The sequence below is a fragment of the Puccinia triticina genome, chromosome 13A, assembly GCF_026914185.1.
Source record: "Puccinia triticina chromosome 13A, complete sequence".
Lineage (NCBI taxonomy): Eukaryota > Fungi > Basidiomycota > Pucciniomycetes > Pucciniales > Pucciniaceae > Puccinia > Puccinia triticina.
This window is the reverse complement of record NC_070570.1, coordinates 1,640,771-1,666,376: the sequence shown is the minus strand read 5'-3', so window position 1 is coordinate 1,666,376 and position 25,606 is coordinate 1,640,771. Positions and strand designations below refer to the sequence as shown.

General features: G+C 44.6%; 2 protein-coding genes across 2 annotated transcripts; one reads left to right on the top strand and one right to left on the bottom strand.

Annotated features, from left to right (window-relative positions):
• Window positions 1-15,251: 15,251 nt before the first annotated feature.
• Window positions 15,252-16,285, top strand: PtA15_13A159 (uncharacterized protein; the record flags this gene model as incomplete). The annotated part of the gene is made up of 5 exons (XM_053162328.1): window positions 15,252-15,428; window positions 15,522-15,753; window positions 15,829-15,936; window positions 16,088-16,184; window positions 16,258-16,285. The coding sequence occupies 5 exons, from the start codon at window positions 15,252-15,254 to the stop codon at window positions 16,283-16,285; spliced, it is 642 nt and encodes a 213-aa protein (XP_053026315.1).
• Window positions 16,286-17,024: 739 nt separating this feature from the next.
• On the bottom strand, window positions 17,025-18,999 carry PtA15_13A158 (uncharacterized protein; the record flags this gene model as incomplete). Its single annotated transcript, XM_053162327.1, has 7 exons — window positions 17,025-17,194; window positions 17,281-17,406; window positions 17,537-17,672; window positions 17,759-17,845; window positions 17,940-18,060; window positions 18,133-18,218; window positions 18,304-18,999. The coding sequence occupies 7 exons, from the start codon at window positions 18,997-18,999 to the stop codon at window positions 17,025-17,027; spliced, it is 1,422 nt and encodes a 473-aa protein (XP_053026314.1).
• Window positions 19,000-25,606: the final 6,607 nt, after the last annotated feature.

Below are 25,606 nucleotides of genomic sequence, written 5' to 3'. Positions count from 1 at the left end.
TATTCTCTGCGCTCTGAAACTTTTGGCAATATTGGTACCTCAGAACATGAAATATAAGAGGTGTGTGGTAGTCATATTGCCTTACTGCGCACCCCTTATATCTGATGTTCTGAGGTACCAATATTGCCAAAAGTTTCAGAGCGCAGAGAATATGCATCATTCTATAACGCCTGCATTCCTTAGACTTCTGGGAAATTTATCCAAAAAGATATTCAATAATTAGCCAGATTGCTCCTATTAAGGCTGCCCGCCCCCCCTATATCTCATGTTTGGTGTTTACCCCATTGCTATAAATTTAATGGCGCACAAAATATACATCATAGAAGCATTTCTGAAACTTTTAGACTCTTTAAATGTGTAACAAAAAAGTTATACATGTAGCAGTCATTTTTCTACTAAGCACACCACGTACCCGCCACGTACCTATTTTTTTCTCTCAAAAATTTCAAAGGAAGCTTCTAATGCATGTTTAAATGTTCCCTCAATTTTTTGGAACCCTGGTACATGTAACAAAAAAGATATTCCCTTATTACACACTTGGGAAAAGGGGGTATTGAAAAAATTAATTAAATCATTTAAAGTGGCTTTTTTGGAATTTTGAATGTATCATAATCCTTTTCAGGATTTTAGACAAATTTTAAGCCTATTTGCGTTGCGTAGAAATGAGTAGAAAAAAACCGGGTACACACGCGGAAAAGGGGGTACGCAAAAACCGGGTACAAACGCGGAAATACCCGGGTACATTTAGTAACCCCCTTTTTTTATGTACAGATTCCAAAATAGCCCAAATGACCTCGAGGAGGTCATTTGGGATCAAAAAATTTCAAATTTTTATTATCGAAACGACTTACAGGCATACAGTACATGTATGCAAGACTGTACCGCACTAATCCAATGGTAGAACTTTAGTTGTACCGTTGGTCAGCAATACACAGCCGCAGGCAGTTGAGATTCGGCAACAGCCCCGCCGCCGGATGCATTTCCAACCAGGATCCATCCTGCCATACCTGCCTGATCCAATCTCAGGGATCCCGAAAATAACATGACAGCGATGAACGCTTCAAACGGCCCACCCTTTGGCCACCAACCAGCTTCCCCAGGGTTACTACCCGCCGACAAACCTTGGGGGTCTCAATCAACTCATACCCAGCCTCGCGACCAACTCGGCCGCGAGTCTCCCTAACCCGCAGGCCCCACTTCCTGCCCTAGCAACACCAGCAGCACCTCCAGCAACTGTGCCAGCTGCGCTTGGCGCCGAACCCAAGAAGGCGGGCACGTGAAGGCGGTCCGGCCTGCGCGTACTTAGATTTGTTCTGGGATTTGCTGGAGTTGCTGCCATTGCCACATGGCAGGTATCCGGTCATCATTCCAAGGCTCCCAGCGATTGGGCCTCTTGAAGGTGGTCCGGCCAGCGCGTACGTAGATTTCTTCTGGGATTTGCTGGAGTCTCTGCCATTGCCACATGGCATACATATGAATAGGAGTGGCGTCAAGGGGAGGAGGGATCATTTGCAGCAATTTGGTTGGGTGAAGCCGTGCGGTTGTGGTTATGGCACTGGTTGGGCGGGGGGGGGGGGGGCGGAACAGGCGGTGTCAGCCAGGAATTTGGAATTCCTGCTGTGTGGCCGCAGGTTTATAATTGTACATAATTATTGAGGCTTTATTGAAACATTTTTGGGCCTGTATTTGCCACAAAAAGTTAAGAGTTTTTTTTTGGAATCAAGTTTGGAATAATTTACAATAAAACTTCGATAACTGTTTATGATTGGGCCCTAAGTGCCGCGGCTTGATTGTCCATCAATCCCTCTGTACTCCAGACCTCTTTTCCCTTCTTTTGGACATGCCCTCTTTCCCTGGTAGTCTTGACTTTCTTGCCCTTTTTGTGTTCCTTTTTTCCCACAAATGTCTCTCTTTTTTAGAAAAAACTTAATAAAAGAAGGGGTGGCTTGCCAAAACCAGCTTTTTATTTTGGGAATGTCTACCCTGGATGGCTGAGTTTGAAGATTGTGTAAATGGAACTCTGGACTTTGGAGGAGGGAAAAAGTATGATAGGAGCAGAATTCAATTGAGCTGCATGAGCTGGTGGATCCAAAGCCAAGAAGCTCAGGAATAGAGGCTCCAAAACACTCTTTGATTGGGCCATGGTAAGTATCTTTCCTGGGGCATGGAAGTTGGTTTACAGCAAAGCCCCTTGATCACCCAAGACACTGCCACTTGGGTGTAAGTCCCTCCTCCCTGCAGTTGAGGGTTGTGTGTCACACCTCAACAAGGTTCTCTTGCTTGCCACAAAGGGACAGGGGACTTGGATAAGTTAGAGAAATTTGGCTGAGACAGAAAGGGCAAATGGCAGGAGGGAAAATAGTAAGCCTTGGCCAGCCTGATGCTTCTGGACCTCAGTGTTCATGTGGCACTGGTCTCATCCCCTCAATCCCAAATGTTCTCCCTGTACTAATCTTTTAAAAAATAAAGAAATAAAATGGAGAAATGTACACAAGGATCTGCAACCATTGTGCCTTGTGGATCTTGGATTCACCAACCTGCAGATATCTGCAGATCCTACCCCTGTAGCCACTCAAGTGTTCCATTTTTTTGCAGATAGGATATCCAATCTTGCATATTATCAGAAAATCTAGAAATGTATCTTCTGAGCAATTTAATATCCTTTAGGATTCCTTTGACCTTCACAACAGATTCCTTCAATCAGTTTGAAAGATATAGCCTCAAAGGATTAGGTGAAGGCACCCATTTTTATTTCCAAGAAAACTGTCTATTCAGATTTCTTTGTACATATTATGTTGATTTTTAATGTATTATTATTATTCATTTTTGTGATTGAAAGTTCTTCCTTTGTCTGCAAGTGTGCAGACATTGTTCATAAGCCTCTCCTACAGAGAGCCCTCCAGGCAGGGCTCCCCAGACCCTCTGTTGGAGAGGCTTACTTGAGCTAGGGTGCACCCTACGCTTGTATATATTCTTTGTTAGGGCTTGGAATCAGCCATACTGCAGCCAAGACACCCAAACTGAACCAAGTCCCTCCTGGGTGCAAATGAAGTTTGCAAGACACCCTTCATGAAGAAAAGATGGTTGGTACTCAAGATGATACTGCCCTTCAGGACATCTTGCCAAGTTCCCACCCCTGCAAACTGGCAGTACATACAGCTACCAGAGAGTATTCACCAGGTCGGTCAAACATGGATATGCACAGATTGGCCAATATGGGAAAGTTGTCAAATGGCAGAAATATGGCTGTAACCAACTTTCACCAAGTTGGTCAAGTAAGCACAAACAAACAATCAGGCATACTCCAATACTGCCCTTCAGATGTAAGTATCAGTGAAGCTGCAAGTAGCTCTGAAAAGCCTTCAATGAAACTGTGGTTTTCACAAGCAGTTTGTCAGCAGGACTTAATCTGTAGGGTTCTTATTGAAAGTCCCTGTGAGGGCAAGGTTCTCATATCCTCCACCACCTTCTTTGCTGCCCCACTCATTCATGCAGTACAGCATCTGTTTCAGTGCTGAAGAATGTGATTTTGTATCTCATAAAGGTGTCTGGTATTGCACACCCACTTTCCCTGACTGTAATTTTTCATTTGCTGAGATGTTGCAAATTCATAACCAGTCTGCTTGGGTCTGTCAGGGTCTTGAGGAAGGCAACATATAAAGCTACCATCCCAGCCTCTGTAATCACATTATCCCCAATCTTAATTATGAATTATTGAGACAGGAAATTTTATGCTTCTTCACCTCACTTCAGTAACCCTGAAAATTAAACTCCACAACTCCACTCTTGAGAAAATGCTTTCTCAACTTATTGTTGCTACCTTATGCACTATCCCAGGCTTGATATCTACACACCTAGATTTTGGTGAAAATGTCATTTCTGCTAGTACAAATCATGTTTCCCAATTGGCAGATACTTCAATGGAAAATTTGGAATGCTCATCCAGTCACCATGGTACTTGGTCTTTTCAAAGTTACATTTCTCAATTCTGTTTAGTAATGACTTATTTTTCAACAAAAAATTCCAGGTTTAGGAGCGGATAATGTGGAAGCAAACACTGTCAAGAAGACCAATTTGGATTCTGCAGAAAAATTCAAACAGGAAGCGGCCTTGGTCCCTGCTATATGGGAACCACAGAGTCCTATGAAGCGCCACAAATGTAAGTCAAGCTGTTCTAATTTTAACTGGAGTCAAATTGATGAGGGGATGGTGGTGATACCAATCTTTCTGTGAAGTTTTGAATATTCATGCTGGATCAGATGAAAGCTTAAGATGTGAGCCAGACTGCCTCTTTGAGCGAGTTGACTTTGACCACCAGAATATCCAACACCATGGTTTATAAATTTGCAGCAAAGTTGATTGAACTGGAAGAGGATTCATCCAAGATCCAGCATTCATTTGAAATGTTTTACTATCCTCTAGAAAAAGCCCAAAACACTGGATCAAAGAGATTTCATCAATATGTTGAAGATTGTCAATTAGCAATCAAGCTTCATAGAAAAATGGGCATTCTTAAGAGATGGAGACTTGATCAACTGGGTGTATTGAAACAAGAAGATTCAAATCACATGATACTGACAGATAATAAATTCACAAAATCTTATCAAGAGCTTGATTTGTCAAATGACAAAGTCAGACAAACATTTGTAAATGAATTGGTTGGAGAAATCAAAGAAGTTATGACTGGTTGTGAATCAGAATTCTACAATCATTACAATGACTACATCAAACACAATTTTTATGAACAGAGGTATATTCTCCAGTATACATTATATTTGATTAATCTTTTATTCAATAATCAATACATCAATGAGGAAAATGTGAGGGAAATCTTTCAAGCAGAAAAGAGTGCATGGATTTTAGGAAATGCAAACCTTTGGCACTTTGTGGCTTTTGCAATCCCACATGCTGAAGAAGGAATGTCAAATCTCACCCGTCAACCTTTTTGGACTTCACAATTCAAATTTCTTGCTGGTGAGTTTCTATTTTTCCTTTTGACATGAAGTTATTTCAGAATTAATATTTGTGTCAAGTCAGAAAATGATGAATGCTATGTTTTGTTTTAAATGAAAAACCACCACAGCCTTCAGCAGAAGTACTCAATTGATGATGGAATTTGATTTGTTAATTGACCATTTGAGGTCTCTTGTTCAAAATTCAGAAGGATTTGGGCAATCAAATGAATGGATTGCCTTTGATGAATACTTTTTCAGCAAAAATTATACTGACATGTTGCGTGATGGAAATGGAAAACCCAAGAATTTGATATCCTTTGGATCAGATGAGACACATCTGTCATTCATAATTGATACCCAAAAACTTAGATACCTCCTACTTGCATCACTTGCCAAAAATAAATTCTCAATTTCAAGAAATATTTGTGAGATGCTATCCTTTATTGAAACTCATGTATTCCCAGGAATAATAGATGAATCTTTTAAACTAGAAATACCAATATATTCCCCCATTCCAACATTTCCTTGGTTCATAGAATCAATTTTGAAAAAAGAACAGGTCAATTTCAAAAATTTATTCATTTTGATGATAAACAAATCCAGGCAATCCTATACACAATATATAGAAAATGCCATGAAAATACATGAAGAAATGGAACAACAAACCATCAGGAAGAATTTCTACCTCCTCAAAGAATCTGTTGAAACTGGGCCCAAAAGGAATATAATCTCAGAAGATCCCAAATTGAACTCAATGAGAGATAATCTCAAACATAATGAAGAATATTACAACTATCTACAATCAATCACAAACTTTATCAATACCCAGGAAGTTAAAATGTCAATGGAAACACTTTTAGACAAAGTTATGAGAAACATCTGATTGATGCAGCTTTTCTGGAGATGTGAAACTGTGTGATATCATAATTGGGCATTCTGAAGACCTTTTTCACCCATGCTTCTCTTGTTTCTTTTCTATTTTTTCATTACTTCCCCCTTTCCTTCCATTTCACCTTTTCAAATACAAATATTCAAACTGTTGGAAAATATTTCACAAATAAAATCTATCATCTCTCAAAACTCAACAAATACATCTTCATCCTATAGCTCTTCTCACTTGACTACAAGAAATACTTTATCAGCTGCCAACAGTTGCTATGCAAGAGACTCCAGAGTTGAAATCCAGTTTCCAATCCTCCAGATTCAAACTTTTGGCAGCTGAGAAGGTAGCAGGGTTTCCTTTGGAATTCTTTTTCTTCTTATCTCATTTAGGCCCCGTTTGGACGCCACTTTATACGTGATAAATGTGTGTATTTATTGCGCGCAACCCCTGGGGGTTCCAAAATTTTGGTGGAGACGGGGGACAAACTTTGGGTTGCGCGTGATGAATTTGCCCATTTATCATGTATAACGCGGCATCCAAATTGGGCCTTAGTCTTACTTCTATCTCTCTTGGATTGATTTAGCAGTTTTAATTGTCTCTCTTTCTTCTTTTTTTGCATCATTTTATCTGTTTCTGTTTTATTCCTTTTTCAGTATGTGGCTCCAAAAATACAGCAATTACTAAACTCAGTGCTGAGCTAGCTGATGCTCAGCTTTGGCATAAATAAACTATAGGGCCAGGCCAAGCACAAGCTAAGCATCAGCTGAGTCAGGCCATGGAAAAAGCTGAGCCAGGCCAGGGAAAAAGCTGAGGCCCCATTTGGTAGCAATGATATTATGTGATGTCATGCACTTAACTAATGTGATACACATCACTCAAGAGCTTCATATATTTTAATATAACTCAAGTGTTTGGCTGCCACTTGAGTCATGTACTTAAAAATCTCAATTTCCAGCACACTGCAAGAAAAACTCTAGAAACTGCTTGCAGTTGAGATTCAGCAAGCTTGAATCAAGCCTCAGCTCAAGCTGGAGTCAAGCACCCAAATTCCATGCTGGTGCACCTTGAGTGTGTACCTTGTTCAGCATCTCAATGCTAAACATGCTGTGGTCCTCATGCAGTAGGCTGAGGCAAATTTTCAACCTTGCAAATGAGCATACCCCTGAGAAACCTTTTATTTGATTTTAGTAAACACTCCATCTGCCATTGAATCCAGCCAGAATAGCATAACAGGGGTATGTACACATGAAAGGGATATCTGCATATGAAAGGAATATGTACACATGAAAGGTGAATGTGATAAGGTGTATTAACACATAAAAGAAACAAATGATTAAAGGGGTATGTACAGTAAGGGGTCTTTGCACATGAAAGGGATATGTAAGCATCACCTGCATGATGAAAGGGGTATTGAAAGGGATGTAAAAAACTCAAAGAGGTCATGTAAACATCAAAGGGTCATGAATGCATGATGAAAAGGGTATGTACACATTGTGAAAGGGATACATGCACATGAAAGGGATACACACACATGAAAGGGATACACACACATGAAAGGGATACACACACATGAAAGGGGTATGTGCACATAAAGGGGTATGTACACATTGTGAAAGGGGTGAATGCATAAAAAAGGGACATGTGCACATGAAAGGGGTATGTTCACATGAAAGGGGAATTTGCACAGGTATCAAATCAGTATTTTGGAGCCTGCATGCACTCAGTTTTTTGTACCCCAGACTCACTCTTGCATAAATTATACAATGTGCATGGAATCAACCAGTACTTGATTCTTGCATGAGGCAAAGCTTGCCTTGAGCTCTTGCATCTCAACTGCAAGCAGTTTCTAGAGTTTTTCTTGCAGTGGTACATACCCGCCATTGGAGTGTGTAATCCTCTCTATGGCTGGCCTTAGAGATGTCAGCAGGTACTCGTTTGCGGGTACCCAGCACCTGTTTGCGGGTACCTGTTTTCAAAGACAGGTACCCGCAAACAGGTGCCGGGTGCGGGTGCGGGTGTCAACTTTTGAGGTGAAAATTTGGCAAGTACTTGGACCAAGTACTTGCCAGCACCCGCCCAATTTTGCCGGTCAAGATATGTATACATATATCTGGACACATGCTTATAGATACAAGCATATTGCTGTGTACCTGACTCAACCCCGTCGCCGGAGAATAGAGATCCGTACTGTCAGTCCCCTCTTCACCAAATCACCATACCACTCAGCCTCCACCATGGGAAGAAGCAGGAAGCGCCACAAGTCAACCGGATCAACATCTTCTTCTATCTCAATCCCGGCCAGAAATCAAGAACCTTCTGAACCATCTGGAAAAAAACGAAGCCGCACAATAGTTGACGTACCCAACGATTCTGATGGAAATGAGAATGTCAATGACTCCGAAACTCCAGCAAGCACTCAGAACGGAAAGGTTAGAGGGCTTTCCGATGAGCAAGAGCTCAGTAAGTCAAGTCAACTTTTACTCAAGATTAACCTAAAAATTAACTTTAGTCTTTATGACTTTGTGACCTTCCAGAAAAAGCACAGAGACTTCACGGAAATCGTCTCAGCTCATGCTATGCTGCTTTTGAAACCCCGCAACTCTCCGATTTACTCGACAAAAACGGTCGGAGGATGATTGCTTACCCTTGTAAAACGTAAGTCAATTTCATCGCCGTTATTGTATTTTTGTCCTACCTGTATCTAATGATGATCAATCATCATCTCTTTGAATTTTTTCAGTTGTGGCAGCAAAATACATCAGCCGATTTACGACACTTCCCCATCAAATTTATCTAAACATGTAGCGAGCTGCTCCAAGAAAGAACGGGAGGCAAGTCATAACCAAAAACTGGCTTCCATGGGGATATCTGGGACAGGTGATATTGATCCGCGAGAAGTGAGCCAATTTTTTCCCTTTCCCTTCCCGAGAATTTCAGCAAGTTGTCACTGAGTCTGAATTGATTTCCAGGTACCCCAGCTGTGTGCCGTTTGGTGTGCTGAAGCTGCCCGACCTTTTTCAGCTCTTGGAGACGAAGCTCATCGACGCTTATTGCACCCGGTGGTCCACAAGAATCTACCGGCACGCAGAACTGTTTCGGAGGACATAGCTCGATTATATACCGCCGTGCAGGAGACAATAATAGAATCACTTTGGGTAAGTTTCCTTAATGGTCTATGTACTTGAATCCTCTCCTCATTAAATACCCACTCTTTTCTTAATCTAGAACCATCACGGTGCAATGTACTTGGGGCTAGATGTGTGGCAGTCCCCGAATGGTTTCGATATACTAGGTACAGTGATATATCGTCTAGTTGAAGAAGACGCTGGTGGATATCACTTGGAGGCAATGCCTCTCGACTTTGTCAAGCTGCAACAAAGCCACACGGGTTTCTATCTGGCTGAAATAGTACAGCTTATCGTTGAGAAATTTGATGTGAAGGATAAGGTCAGATTTTTGATTGATCTCGTTTTTATTCAATTTTGTTTTGCCAATCAATCAGTTATTTTTACGATTAATAGATTTTTGGGATCGTGACCAACAACGCTTCGAACAACCAGACTATGATTGAAGCAATCAAATCTTTCAAATGGCCCAGGATCAAAGGTGAAGGTCAATGGATCCGCTGCTTTGCTCACATCCTGAACTTGATTGCTCAGGTGATCTTGCGACCATTTGGAAGCCACAAAAGCAATCGTACTGCGGCAAGCTCACTTGATGATGAGGACCAAGAATCTGACGATAATGAAGAATATGAAGATCCAGAAGAACAAATAAAACTGTAAGTTTTAATCTGATTATAAGCTCTCTGCGACATTGGTACTGTGACTTATTTTTACACATTTACACTTAGGTTTACTACTGATGAATCAGATCATGACTATGATGACAACCGCGACGAAGGCGAGGACAACCATATCTTGGCCGCTGAGCTCACCGGTGAAGATGAGATTGAACTGGAGGACATCGATGTGATTGAGTTGAGCGACGAGGAGGAGGATGATCGATACACTTCCAAATTGTGCAAGGAGACCTTAGCCAAGGTAAGCAACCATCTCCAACTCATTAATAATTTGATCAATCAATTACTGAAGATAATAAATGAAGTTCCGAGCCATTTCCAGGAAGTTGAATAAGTCTCCAAATTCAAAAACTCTCTTCAAAGAGATCTGTCAGGATTGTGAGTGTTCAACACCACATAATGTTGGGTGTGACATTCGGACCCGGTGGAATGCAACTCTGGAACAATTGAAAGATATACTGCGATGCTCAGCAGCAATGTGAGTCGATTTTTTTTTCCTACTCGCAACCTCAACTGTCAGTGCTGATTGATACTATTCAAATTCAAGCCTTGAGTGGCAGAAAGACAAACGCCACGGTCCAGCGCGACAATATCACATCCACCGGGAGGATCTTGACTTAGCGCGTGACCTCGTTGAGGTTCTTCAACCTTTTTATGACATTACTCTCCAGGTCTCAATGCGTGGAGCTGCTCGAATTGCCGACATTGTTGTCTTCATCGACCAGATTACTAGCCATCTTTCTTCTGCCATCTCAGATAAGCGCGACGATTACCCCCCGGCATTGAGAAATGCCTGCCGTGCTGGACTTCAGCTCACAAATAAATACTATACTCTGACCGACTGATCTCCATTATACCGGGTTTCTATGGGTATGGTTTTGATAATTACTGCGGATCTCTTATTTTACTGATGGTGTTTCTACAGTTCTGCATCCATCGTTCAAAGATGACTACTTCAAGCTCGCTAAGTGGCAACCAGAATGGATCGAAGAATCGATCAGGCTCACTCGTGATATGTGGGAAACCTATTACAAACCTGTATCTCACCAGCCATTGTCTTCACAAACACCAATCTCTTGTCCCAAGGTGAGTACATGGGATAAGTATATCATAATCCATCGATTCCAATTTGATCTAAACTGAATACCTCACTGTAATACAGCCCCAAAAAGGAGTTCTTGCAGGCTTGATTGGTGCCTCCGAAGCTTGAGGAGGTAACGCATCAAGCGATCCGATTCACATGTGGCTCGCTGGAGGGTTAACTTTGACGGCCGATGGTCAGCCGGTGAATCCCCTCAAATGGTGGATGCGACAAAGGCGTGCAGGAAATCATCACGGGGGTCTGCTGCAGATGGCCCTTGATGTCTTAAGCTGTCCTGGTAAGGTTTCCCTCTCCTGGATGTCTGGTTTGCTTCGCCAACAGCCTTACATCTACCGCAGCAACGACCATCGATGTTGAACGATCGTTCAGCTTTGGGAGGGATTATGTTTCCCTCCGAAGGCACCGGCTCAGTCCTTCGTCAGTCACGAAAGGTATGGCCGTGGCTTTTTACTCGAAGAATGGTATAATTAAACTGGGAGTGTTACATAAATGGAAGGCAAATAAGGTGAACGAGGCAAAGCAGCAAAAAGCAAAAGAGTCTATTAGGAAAAGTCAAGGCAAATCGGCAAGAAAATGAAGGGTTAGGATTTATATATATATATGATATTTCTTATTAGCAATGCAAGAGTCTTCAAAAAGCGTCAGCACCCGCGGGTACTTGCAACAAGTACCCGGGTACTTGCCCCTGCCCCCCTGCACAGGTGCGGGTGCGGGTGCGGGTATTGAGATTCTGGGATTTTTGAGCCGGGTACCCACACCTGTTTTGGGTACCCGGGTATCAGCCGCCATCTCTAGCTGGCCTTGGCCTGGGCCCTGCGCTACTGTCATTGAGAGAAGTACAGTACACTCCCATAAATAACTGGTACAGCCCTTGATGACCAATACTGTCAGAATTCATTGTATGATGGCATTTTCCAAAATAGAAAAATCCATCACCATGAAAAATTTGATGTGAATAGGTGTCAGGTGACATTCAGTAAAATATGCTGAAATTCCAGTGGTACTCCAGCATTACTCCCATTGAATAAAAATGGTCCCTTTGTCATCATCATAGGGTTCCACCACTTTTCCATATAAATTGTATGGTTAGGGTTAAGGCTGGAGTTAACTTCACATCACCTACCACCTAGTCCCCTCAGATTTATCATGGTGCATGGTGATTGTAAATGGATGATATACACCCATGGGATTGATAAGCTGAAATTTTATTATTTTATGCTGATTGCAGATTTGGCCGGTCCTGAAATAGAACAACCAATTGGCAAAAGAGCAATGTGCTCTGGAGGTAATGATGTCAGTGTCATTGCGGATTGAGGATCAGAGTTGATGTGAGTTCTTGACCCTATTCCATTCTAGACAAGAAATACAACTGAAGAAAATATTTTTTATTACCTCAAAAACATAACATCTTCATCTCTCAACAAGAACTACACTCAAAAGCTCATCAATTGTATAAGCTCACTAGACAGTGAGCTGTGTACTTTAATGAGAAAACTGAAACCAAGCAAGAAGAAGCTAACAAGTAATCATTAATACTCTAAAGGCAAAGTAAACAAGTCTAGATAAGACCTCTTTATCTTGGGTTTTGATATTGCAATTGCTAGCAAAGTAATGTTCAAGTCCAATAGATTGAAAACTGATAAATGATTAATGCTAACATATATAATCTCTAACCTTTTTAGATTATCTCTGTTAAATCAAGAAAAACAGAGAGATAGAAGATTATCTCTTCAGTAAATCATTAGCTTTACTTTACATTTATCCTCAGATTGCAGTAAGATTCATATCTGCGTTTGGGTACTATTTTCTATCCATTTGTCTTATAAAATTGTACTCAAAATATAGCAGATACTTATCAAAGAAATAAACTTTAGTTGTCTGAATTCTTTCAAATATCACCGGTCATTGGCAATCAAGGGTATACAGTTCCTCTTCAATGACCAACACAATCAGTTGTTGAGGGGAATACAATCCCTACAATGACCAATATTGGTCATCAAATCCCAGATGGCCGACACAGTTGGTGGACAAGTGAAACCATGTGTACCTTTGCTTCAATGGCTGGTATGTCTATCCATCATTGAGATCAGACTCTGATGGTGGGTACAACCAGCCATGGAGGGAGGTGTGTACTCTTGAAGGCCCCCATTGATGACCAGTAAAAAGTCTGTACTGGCAATTGAGGCAAGTAACCAGCCAAATGTGGTGTGGGAGGGTGGGGGTCTGTTGTGTAGGGTGCTGATATGACTCTAAATAAACACCCAAGACTATATGAGAAATGGCTGGAATGATGAGCAGTGATGAGGTAAGTTTTGATGACCCTCATCACTGCTCAAATCTGCGTAATGTGTGACTTGTGTGATACAATATGGGCCTTGGTGAGGCCTGGTTATAGAAAAGCAGTGGTTATTACATAACATCACTGTTGAAAAACGGGGCCTGAGCATTGCAAAATTTGAGCATCAGCTGGGCCAGGTCAGGGCCAAAGCTGAGCATAAGCTTGTTTTGCCATATTTAGTGCTCTGCTGCATTCCTGTGAGTTAGGGTTCCAATCCGGTGCCACGGATCCGGTACCACCTTCCCAAGATCCATACCCGGCGTATCTGTCTCCAACGCTGGGTACCTGCCAGGTATGGCCAAAAATTGAGCTGCTCAGGATCTGACGTGTGATGGTAGGAATCTGTGCTTTCTGATCACCGCCACCACCCAGAAATGGTCCCTAAACACATTGCGGAAGACCCCAAACCAATTGAAATCAATTCAGACTCCAAAAAACCCAGTCAATGCGTGAGGATGGTGCTGAAACCAAAATTTCTAGCATGAAAAATTGGGTTTGGCAGTACTTCAAGACAACAAAAATAGATGGCAATTCTTTCAACATTTGCCAGGTCACACAATTCTTGTAACAATAGCTCAACCTTACCTTGCAGTACCGGCGTCTGGTGCTCCAATAGAAAGGGCATTTTTAGGCTGGTCAATACATTCAAGACTGTACACAAAATTGAATGGAAGTTGAAACCATCAAGTCCCTCATCTGCCTCAAAGACTGGCTTGCTGAGGCCATCATTGATGTCAATAACATCAAAGCACCAATATCTTAGTTTTTCCCGTCTTTCTTGTTGTTCCAGTCCCCCCTCCTTACACAGGATATAAAAGAAGTCCTCATTGAGATATATCCCTGCCACGTTTCAGGGCAGGGAAAAGCTACTCTGAGCAGAGGATTGAAGAAATGAAATGCCTGTCCTCTGCTCCTCTCCTTTGCAGATACTGTAAAGCCCGCCCACACGCGCACTTCACAAACATGTCACAAGACTCAAATCCAGCCTACTTAGTTCCTCCATTCCTCTTTCCTAGCTCAGCAGAGACTTGACCCCGACCTCTCTCTCTCCTGAGCTAGATCCAATAAAGACCCCACATTGGCATCAGAAACCCTCGAGACTGCTGTCTCTCCTGAGTGCCAGCGCCCAGCCCACAGATACCCAACCAGATACCTGGCATCTTGGGACCCATCCCGTGACCCAACTCAACCAGGTATCTGGTTGGGTAGCACCGGATCTTTGGGGTCCGGATCAGAAGCCTACTGTGAGTACTAGACATGCTTGTGGTGCAGAATGTTGAGGGTAATGTGAGTGACACAATAAAGTAAGTGAGAGGAGCCATGAGATGGGCAAGGACATACTCCAAGCACATTGACCACAAAAGCATGATTGTCATTCAGTGAGCAGTGAGTAAATCAGAGAGAGGGAAAATATAAGTGACGACTATACAGGTTGAGTTGTGGGTAAAGAGGATAGAAGCATACACTATGTGTAGAGATACTCTAGTATCTGAACACAGAATTGAAGCATCCTTGGAGCAGTCTTGGAGCTGAAACAAAAGCTGTATCATGTCACTTGCCATCAACACTGTGAAAAAACTCAAGAAACTGCTGCCAGTTGACATGCAATATTACAAAGGCGCTTTGTAATATTGGATGTCAACTGGCAGCAGTTTCTTGATTTTTTTTCACAGTGCAAGTGACTGCTTTTGTTTCCTGGTGAAGTATTCCACTGGATGACTTCCCCAACCCAAAAATTGAGCTTTGTTTTTGCAGAAGTCTACTCCCTGACCATCATTCAGAGGAGCTCAGGGATTAGATTTAGCCTTGGGCCTCATCTGACACCTGTGAAGCCTAAGTGTGGAGTAAACATGAAGGATATGGGAACTGCAAGGATCTACAACAATTGTTTTTGAAGGTGTCCAGGGTTCTTGGAAAACACAATACAAAAAAAGGCATCATTGGTGAGCCTCGGTGGGGGGACGGGTCAGGGTGTCCCAAATGTGCGCTGTGGATGCGCCCCGGCCGGGGACGTATCCTCCCGAAGATGCCCCCAAGGTCGCCATCCAAACGTCCCGATCACCCCGTTGCCCCGCATCTGCATACATACACCACAACTTCCAGCGCTGCATGTTGCAACATTTACGGCCGCCAAGTCTCTTCATCATCAATCGGCTTTTCGAATCATCACCATGAATCTCTACAATCAACGCACCCTGCGTCCATCGTGGATCAAGCTCACCAGGAACTCACGGACAGCATTATTTCTCTGGTCTCTTCTACTATCGGCAACCGTCCTCACTCATACAATCGATATCCCGTCGGGTCAAGTTTCCTGCTTTTTCGAAGACCTCCATGTTGACGACAAAGTGAGTCGAAATTTTCGCGATCCCCTTTCCCTAATAACTCGGCGATGACGTTGACACAAGTCCCGTTTTTCGTTCAAAAATCTGCGTGATTAGATGACAATAACCTTTCAAGTGGCCGGGGGAGGACATCTGGATATCGACTTTTGGCTGAATGACCCTCAAGGCAACCATCTTTGGAACGTAATCAAGCGAGACACGGGCACATTCACTTTTACAGCGACTCAGGGTGGAAAGCATGAGTACTGTTTTAGCAATGCGATGAGTACGGTTTCAAGCAAGACGGTCAGCTTCAACGTGCATGGAGTTATGTATGTTGCAGAAGATGGTAGGCTCAGTTCATCTTCTCGGCCCGATCTGATCTCGATCATTTGACTGACTTGCTCTCCTCCAAACTCATAAGCGAATATGGCACCTATCGAACTTGAAATCAAACATCTGGCCAGCGCTCTGGAGGCGGTTAAGGAGGAACAACAATATATTGTAGTCCGAGAAAAACTGCACCGGAATAGTAAGCATGAGCTTCTAGAGCATTTCATAGCCTCTCTCTCTCTCTCTCTCCCTGAAAAGGATATCTGCTCCATCACGATCAGTCTACCATACATCTTATCAGCCGTTGTTGCCTGTTTGATGAGATATTAATTTTTGGGTTGTTTGTGTAGCTGCCGAATCGACGAACGATCGAGTGAAGTGGTGGTCATTGATCCAGACAGCAATGGTCTTGGGAGTCACAGCGTGGCAAGTCTTTTATCTCAAAAGGTTTGTGTTTCCCTTGCTACGCGCATTATTCTCCAAATCCAACGAGGCACAAGGCTGACACGTATTTGCTTAGGTTCTTCGAAGTCAAAAGAGTAAGCTGAAATTCACTTGTTCCATCAGATGGCATTACTATTCTTCACAAGTTATATCTTCATTGTTAACAAATTTGTAAACAGACAATTTAAACCTGCGCGTCAGGGTCGCAAACTCGATCTGCTCGTTCACTCTTCTCGATGGACTGGGTGCTATGGAATGGCCCTCCGAAACAGTGACTACAATATAAGAGAAGGAAATCGCGTCAGTTTCGGGGATATGAAGGGCAGTACAACACTAATACAGATGCCTGCGTTTAGGAATTGATGCATATTTAGGTCTTGGCATTCAATTTCTGACAAATACATGCTACAGTTTGATAGTAAATAGTTATTACCTTTCCAATAAGACAATGTCAACTTCAGCTCATGTTTGGAGAAGAACAACCACCGCCTGAAAGACCCATCTTATTCACAGCTGAGGGCCGACATGTATGCAGTCAGGGCAAAGCTCACCTACAAATTATCTTAAGATAAGGGCAACTGACGCCAAACGATCTATTTCACTCTAAGTTTTGGTGCGAGTTCATTTCAAGAGATAATTAAACAAATACTGATCTAGAAAGAAAAAATATATGTGGGGGGGTGTTAAGAGGAAGAAAATGCCTGAGGCTTAATGGAGAGTTAAGTTATTATTTCATCCACAAAAAAAGGTATTATGTATTTCCAAGAAGCAAGGACGGATCCTCCTGAACGAAAGGGTTACGAGGATCAGGACATGATGTAAGATTACGAGGGGGTATAACGGTCAAGAGAGGAAGCCGATGCCGAGGCCAACTTGGAGGCCTCGGCGAGCACCATCGCCTTTCTGTGCAACCAACGGCATCCCAACGTTAGCTTCCGCACGCACGTCTTGGATGCTACCGACCAGGCCGAGGCCGATGCCTATCGAGGGTTTCTGGGACTTGATTGTTTGCCCTGGGGTGATGGGACCGGTGGAGATGGTGAGTGGCCTTTCACAAATGGAGTGAGTCAGTGTAAGTAAGAGCAGGGAGAGGACTCACAGTCGTTGAACAGGCTGCCGGCGTTGATAAAGCCGTGTAGTTTGAGAGGCCACTGCGCCTTGCCTGGTACAGGGGCCAACACACTCAGCCCAGCGGCCCAATACTTCTCACCTCCCAAATAGTCATCTGATAGTGAGTGGGAAACAACAAGCCCAATCAGTGTGTGGATTGTAAGCTTAGTGTGATATACCACTAGATAGGAATGATGGGTGGGAGGGAGTGACGAAGGAGGTGAAAGGAAAGGAAACACAACTGCGATCTTTGGGTCCTAGGCTATTCATCTGAAACATCCGCACATTTGTTGGGCCTCCTAACTGGAATCGGTCGTTAAACGGAATCGCTCTTCCTCCGAGCGGGTGCATCAAACCACATTGGAAGCCCAGAGAAACAATCTAGCCACGTGCCCACACACCACATGGAAGAGCATCAAGACCCCGATGTTTCTGAAGGGTGTCGCTAATGGTTCAGGGGTACGCACAGTGGGGGTATTAAAAAGAGGACGAGAAATTGCGGATTCGACTGTCGATTTCATGTAGTTGGCCTGCCCAAAGAGACCGGCGTACTCCTTCCCGTGTAGATTCGGCGATAAAAAATTCACATGTGATCGGGTTCAGTGCCTGTTTCCAAACTTTGAAAAACAAGTGCTCCAAGAGGCGTACCTGTACTACTTTGAGCAGAGACCCTTGTGTAGGAAACACCGACCGGTCTCGTGTATCTCGGAACCAAGATAACGAGACGGCTGACTTCAGATTAGGGCCAGCAGCCGCTGCCTGTCGAATGCTAGGCGTACGAGAATATGGAATCAGCCTACCGAGCTTTTTCTGTGATGATGGCCGAATTGGTCTGACTAACCTATCAGATGCACCCGGGAGTAGACTGCCGATTGCGCGTGTGGTCAACTCATAGCTCAGTTCATGAGCCCCATAGCCGGTCTCAGTCTAAAAGATCCAAAACCAAGATTACAATAAGTATTCTTGCAAGGGGGCAGAGGGGGTGACTGTTTGAATGAGCCGTGTAACTTACCTTCAGTTTGGCAGCTACTCCCTTGATTGTTTCGTTGCAGCTCGCGAATCCACTGTGGTCACGTTCGCAAGCGTTGACGGCCAGTTCGGCACGTGCCCTGGCGGCCAGAAGCGGAGCCTCGGCCCGGACCTGGCCGCTAGCCCGAGTTTTGTTTCCCAGGCCGACGGTAGCCTCGAAGACTTCGGCGCGGCCGAAGACGTTCCTGGCGCGGGCGAGGCCGGTCAGGGCGCCCTCGCCATTGCCGACATCGGTTGAGGTCTTGAGAAAGAACCGGCCACGCTCGACGACATTGACGAGGGCCTCGATCCCGCGTGGGTCGTCCTTGGAGGCCGCTAGAGATACTTGGAGGTGGGAGAAGATGCCGAGCTTGGCTAGTTTGTCATGCAGCTCGTCCGAACGTCGGAAGATCTCTGGCAGCGTCCGTTCCTGTCCATCGCCGAGGAGCGGCCCGAACAGCTCGGACAAGAACTCGGGGCGGGTGTGGTGGCCTCCGACGACTCGGACGGCGCTGAGCTGGTAGAGATCGGAGCGGTGGAATCGGGCAAGGTCCGCGACGATCCGTCTCTGGTGTGCGTCGAGGCGCGATTGGAGTCGGTTCTGGTGCCAGGCTAGTTGTCGCTCGACGTCTCCCTCGTCGAAGAGGATCTGCGGGGGTGATGGAGGTGGGCTCGAGCCTGCAGGCGGAGAAGACGACATCGAAGTCCGAATACGCGAGAAGGCCGGCCAAGATGTAACTGGTTTTCCCGGCACTCGACTGGCAGCCAAAGGTTAGGTTCATGTATGCATGGGGAAACCTTGCTGCTGGCTATGAATTCGAAGTGGTGCTTCCCCGGCGACGGTTGTCCCTCCCTCCGTCGGCGGCTGGCAAGACTATCTCCACGGCAATCATGCGTCCATGAGTCCCCCGGCGAGTTGAGGGTATCCCACAGGCAACCCTCTTTGTCAGAGAAGGTTGACTCTGACCAAGCTTTATTGAGGGGATGTGGATAAGAGCCAGCAAATCTCCACTGACCAGTGCTATCACCTATGGCGCCTCAGGCAAGATGGGAATGGAATACACCCCATTCAATCTTTATCCACAGCCATCTTGGCTGACCTGGGCCCACTTGGGAGGTTGTGTGAGGTTGGGTACCATATCATCATCAGTTTTTGGTCCATTACAAAGTCACAAGGGAGACTTTCCTATCTTGATCTGGGAGCTCCCAGAAGTGATCTAGAGCCCAAAAAGCTAGATTTCCCTGCAAGGATTTACTCTTTTTGGGTCTATATCCACAACAGCCAGGGTCCGGGATGTGACAGGAAGCCTCCATGGAGGACTTCCCATCAATCTGGGAAACCCTTCCAGACTTAAATCTGAGCCAAATTCCACAGGTCCTCCCAGATTGCTCCCAGATTGGGGGGGGGGGGGGGGTCAAAGTTGACTCCTGCACTGGAGGACTTCCTGTTGATCTGAGCCGCCAGATGTCAGATTTTGCAGGGAAATGGAGGACTTCCCGTCAATCTGGGAACCCAGATTTTTCCAGATTTTGCGGGGAAATCTGGGCTCGATCTTCCCAAATCATAGATCTGCCTAGATTTCCCTGCGAAATCTGGGAAAATCTGGCTTTCCAGATTGGCAGGAAGTCCTCCAATCTAGGTCCCCAAAGATCCCCAAAGTGATCCAGAGTTCCAGATTCAAGATTTCCCTGTGAAATCTGAATTTCCAGATTTATTCAAAGTTCACGGGCCTCCACTGTTTCAGGAGCTAATTTAGGAAACAAAAAGTCCAAGCCAAAAACCTCCAGAACTTCCTGCAACTTTGGATCCCCCAAAATCCCATGTTGTTGCAATCCATTCAGGACCCACATGAGCAGTCAAAAAGGTAAGTCCAAAACTTGCCCATCTCATCATGACCTGATGGCCAGCCCAGAGTCCACACCAGCCATCAATTGCATTCAATGGCCGGTCAACATCGTCAAAACATTGTACATACACCTAGGCATGGCTATTCATGGGCGGGCCAGCCCAAGTTGGGCCGCAATATTATTGGGCGGGTCGGGCCAGGCAAATTTTCCTCAAATAGTTGCCGGACCCAAACCTGTTTAGCTGCCGGGCCGCCCACGGGCTCCAGCAAAAAAATTGAAAAAACATTTTTTTTGATAATTGAGCATGTCATGTAGATTTTTGAGCCCATCAAATACTCCCTCCATTATTATGGAGGGAGTGGCCGAGTCACTCCTGTATTGGAGGACTTCCCGTCGCAATCTGGGAGCAATCTGAGAGCCTCCCAGAGTCTCAAAGCCTAAATTTCCCTGCGAAATTTGGCTCAGATCTGGGTCTGGAAGGGGTTCCCAGATTGACGGGAAGTCCTCCATTATTGGTGACGGACCCAGTTGTAGTATCTTGCAAATCAGATTGAGGAATCACAGTGATGTTGTTTTGCTCAGCATCAGAAGCTGCCATGTCAACTGAAGGGTGGCCGGCCGCTGACTGATGTTTGTGAATTGGGAATCCGGGATCGTTGACTTTGATGATGACCAGTTCTGCCCAGCCAGTCGGTAGTTCTAAGTTACTAACCGTATGGGCACTGGTCACCATTGGGGGGCCTCCCGGGGAAGGACAGGGAAGCCTGCGCCTGCCTGAGTTATGCTGCAGGTCTGACGGGCCGGGCTAACATTGAAAATTTCCCCAGAAAGGCGGCCCAAACCCAGGCAGGAATGGGTGTCCTGTTGGCAAGCCTGCCCAATAGCCATCCCTACATACACCCAACTTGATAAGGATGGCTATAGGGCAGGCTGCCCAATGGGCCGCCCAAACCCGGCCGGGTTTGGGCCGGATTATCCAAAGGATTAGAAGGTTTGGCCCAGCCCACCAGACCCGCTTGCTAAACAGGCCACCCATGGGCCACCCAAGGGGATTGGGGACTTGGAGTCCGGAAACTGAATGAGGAATCTTCAGAATTAGTCACAAATCAACAAACACAATCAGTGAAAGTCTAAAGACTCCAAGCCTCCAACCTCCGAGCTACACAAACCAGTGGACCCAGTTCAGCTTCAAGTTTTGTTGGATTCAACCCATGGTCAACTGTTCTTCCCACTTCCCCTACACCAAATGGCAAATTCTAAGAAGAAGACAAACCCCAAGTTGTCTGAACAGTCCAATGATGAAGGTGAAAGGAATGGCATTTGGGTCCCCAACAGATTTGAACCAGAAACCCCAACTCCCGGCCACGGCCCTCAAGCTCATTGGCAGCTGCCTACCACCAAGAGCTCAGGCTCACAAACAACAGGCGCCGCCAACAGCATGAATGGATCTCAAGATCTTGAGGGGAGCTCAGTCAAGAGGTGTAAGCTCACCAGCGGGGTGTGAAAGCACCTCAGGAAGGTTGACAATGGTCAGTACTGGACTTTCTCACCCAAAGGTTCTGCAGCTATTGATATGAGACTGACTATTTTACATTGTTATTGATCTTATTTAGGAGGTGTACCAAGGGCTATATGCAATTATTGCCACAAAAAAATTTCAGCAGCACCATCGTCAGGAACAACCCATCTACAACGACATTCCAATCGATGTATTGCAGACAATGAAGCGGTCTTTCAACCCAGGCTTGTCAGCTTCAAAGGCTCGACTAGCAACCGGGCTTGGGTATTTTCTCAAGATAAAACTCGAGAGAAGTTTGCAAAGGCAATTATTGAACACAAATATCCCTTTGCAATGGCCGACCACAAGGGATTCCAAGAGTTCATGCAATCGGCCCAGCCCAATTTTGTCATTCCCTGATGCAAGGCCGTCCAAACTGATTGCATTAGCATTTACAATGAAATGAAGCAAGCTGAAATGGCAAATATGGCCCAGGCCAAGGTGATCTCACTAACAACTGACATGTGGAATGCTTTGGATCTCACCGGTTATATGGTAATAACTGCCCACTTCATCACCAAGAAGTGGGAAATAACCAAGCAAATCATCAGCTTTTGGCCTCTCCCGCCTCCGCACTCTGGCCACGCAATCTCTGAGCAACTCTTCCATGTTCTGAATGAGTGGAAATGCTTGAACAAGCTTGGTTTTGTAACTCTTGATAATGCGGCAAATAATACCTCCGCTCTGATCTGATTGCAGCAATTGGTTAAAGATTGCTCCACAACTAGATCAACTCCTGCTACAAAATCACCCTAATTCCATGTTTTTTGCTTGGCCCACGTTATTAACCTTGTGGTCAAGGATGGGCTCAAGGCTGTAGGTACTGCAGTCCAGCTACTCCGCACAAGTGTGCATTGCATCCATGGATTGTCATCCCGGATGGATGCTTTTGACAAGGCCCTTGTTTTGTTTAATCTTGATGAATCAATGAATCACCCTTCAAAAGATGCTCCAACGAGATGGAATGCAACCTATTTAATGATTGGGTCCTTGATGCCATGCAAGTCAGCCTTCCAGCAACTTGAACTTGAAAATGAAAAGTTTGAATCTTGCCCAAGTGAGATTCAATGGGAAGAACTGAAGGAAATCCAGCTATTCCTTGAGCCATTCTACCAAGGAAAGCCTCAATGTTTTTTTAGAGTTCTACCAAATTTTTTACTGACACATCTTGTTCTCAATTTCTCTCTCACTTGCAGCAACTGTTGTACTGAGTGGGACCCATTATCCAACCATCAATCATGGATACCGGGCTATGAAAGCCATTGAGAAGCAGCTTATCTACTAATCAGAACCTTGCACCAACCCCAGTGATGACTCTGCAAAATGATGAAGCTCATGAAGGAAAAGTTTGACAAATACTGGGGTCCAGCAAAGAAACTTACAGCTATCGGACTTGTTCTAGACCCTCAATATCAGATTTGATATCTCTGCTACAGCCTTGAGCAACAGTCACTTGTGCCGTCTGAGGTGGACTCTTTCTTGGGAGAAGTTAGGTCCACAATCTTATCACTCTGGAAACAATTTGTTCCGCCTGAATCACCTGCCTCCGAGCCAGCCACACAAGCCACATCAACTGTGATGGTTAAGAAGATCAATGAAGATCTCTCCGGGTTCAACCAATACATAGCAGGCATGATTGGCGGATATAAAGTCAATGCTCCCAGGGCTGAATTAGATTTGTACCTTGAAGAACGTAACATCTTGTGCGACCCCAAGTGCGAGGAAGAGAAGTTCAGTGTTCTTTGCTGGTGGGAAGGGAATTCCTCTCGATTTCCATCATTATCTCAATTTGCAAGAATCATGCTCATGATTCCTATGTCATCCGTTGCCTCCGAGTCGGCTTTCTCTACTAGTGGACGCGTGCTGGATGATTATTGGATGTGTCTTAACAAAAAGACAGTTGACGCCTTGTTGTGTACTCAAGATTGAATAAAAGCGGCTTGGAACATAAATTCTCAAGACTTTATTTTATGTTTTGTTCTTGTGGAACAAATCCCCCCCCCCTCCCCTCCCCATCCTTCTCCGCCAAAAAAATGTAATTGTAAAATTAATCTACCAAGCTGGGATTCCTGAAATTCAGGCCCATGGGCAGCCCGGATTCCCAGAGCCCATGGGCCGGCCCAGTGCCCATCTGTCCTGTCCACTCAGCCCGCGGGCCGCAATGGGCCAGCCCATGGGCTGCCCGGACCCGCCCTACAGCCATCCTTACAACTTGATGACCCGTTTGGGTCATCAATTCACAAGTGAGTAACATCCAATACCTGTCAGCCTTAGAGCCAGCACAGCTGGCCTAAAGTCTGCCTTTTCTACTCTTTTATCCCTAAAGTACTTTCTTTTTCACCTTAAGAGTTATCCTTGTTTTGACTTCATATTCTGTTTCCTCATGCAATTGTGACCGCAGTTACAACTCACTGCTTCTTTGTAACTCTAATCCTTCCCTGAGTTCTTCAGTTATGGCGCGCATGCTCAGTTGTGACGTGGCAGCACTACCAGGTGTGCCAACCACTTGTACATATGTAATTATTTAATCAAACTGTGAAAATCTTCAAAGTCAGGATCCCCCTTGCCTGAGGAGGATCTACAGACTTCAGAACACCAGAACCACACCCAGAGACACCCCAGGATCACTAAACAGAGGCCACTTAACTCCCAGTATCACCACAGGATATTGACACAGTAAGTACCCTCTTTCACTGACCTTGTTTATCTCAGAGTGAAACTCTGTTGCTCCAGACTCTTCTTCACCTGTTTCTTCCAGCTCTTCCAATCTTCAAAGATCAAAAGGTTATCTCTGGTCAAGACCTATAAAACCAGAGCAGAGTAGTAACCCTACTTCTGAATCCCACCAAGGTTTCCTTGTTGTTAGTGGAGGCTGTTGCACTCTCTTGGCCTGGTAGAGCTGGCATCCAAATTTTCCAGGTTGAGAATAGCCCAGATCATTTATTAAAGACTTAAATTCTAGGCCTGATCTTCTTCTATTTCTCTCTCTCTATCTCTCTATCTCTCTCTCTCTTTATCTCTCTCTCTCTCTCTCTCTCTCTCTCTCTCTCTCTCTCTCTCTCTCTTTTTTTTTTCTTGTGTCCAGCTGTCACATAAGAGACTCAGGCTCACAATACCCCACCACTCAATGATCCAACCCGGTCATTGAATGGATACAAAACCCAGTCAATGGCAGGGGGAGCATTGGATTTGAAGCAGGACGTCCAGTCAACTTTGAATAAATCTGATATTTGGAAATCTGGATTACTTTGGGAATCTTTGGGGACCTAGATCTACCTGTAAAATCTGAAATAAGTTGGCTCAGATCTGAATTTCCAGATTAATCTTGTAACTCAAAATTTTCCAGATTTCACAGGGAAATCTAGGTTCCACTTTCATAAAGCTTATATCTTCCCAGATTTCCCCGCAAAATCTGAGAAAATCTGGGAACTATCAGATTTTTCCAGATTTTTCAGGGAAATCTGAGCTCTAGGACCTTGATCTGCCTAGATTTCCCTGTGAAATCTTGGAAAAACTGGGTTTCTAGATCAAAGGGAAGTCCTCCATTGGAGGACTTCCCTCCACATCTGAGACCCTCTCAGTTGTGGATATAGACCCAAAAAGTGTAGATTTTTGCAGGTAAAGCTTGCTTATTGGGTGACTGGATGAATTCCTGTCACATCTAGGACCCTTGCAGTTGTGCATATAGACCCAACAAGTCTAGATTTTTGTAGGGAAATCTAGCTTTTGGGGTTCCAGTCTCCAGATCACTTCTAGTGGGAGGCCCTCACATTTTGACAGGAAGTCGCCTGTCAAGACATGAGGGTCTCCCAGAAGTGATCAGGAGCACCAAAAGCTAGGTTTCCCTGCAAAAATCTGGAGTTTTTGGGTGTATATTCAAAACTGCAAATGTGATGGGAAG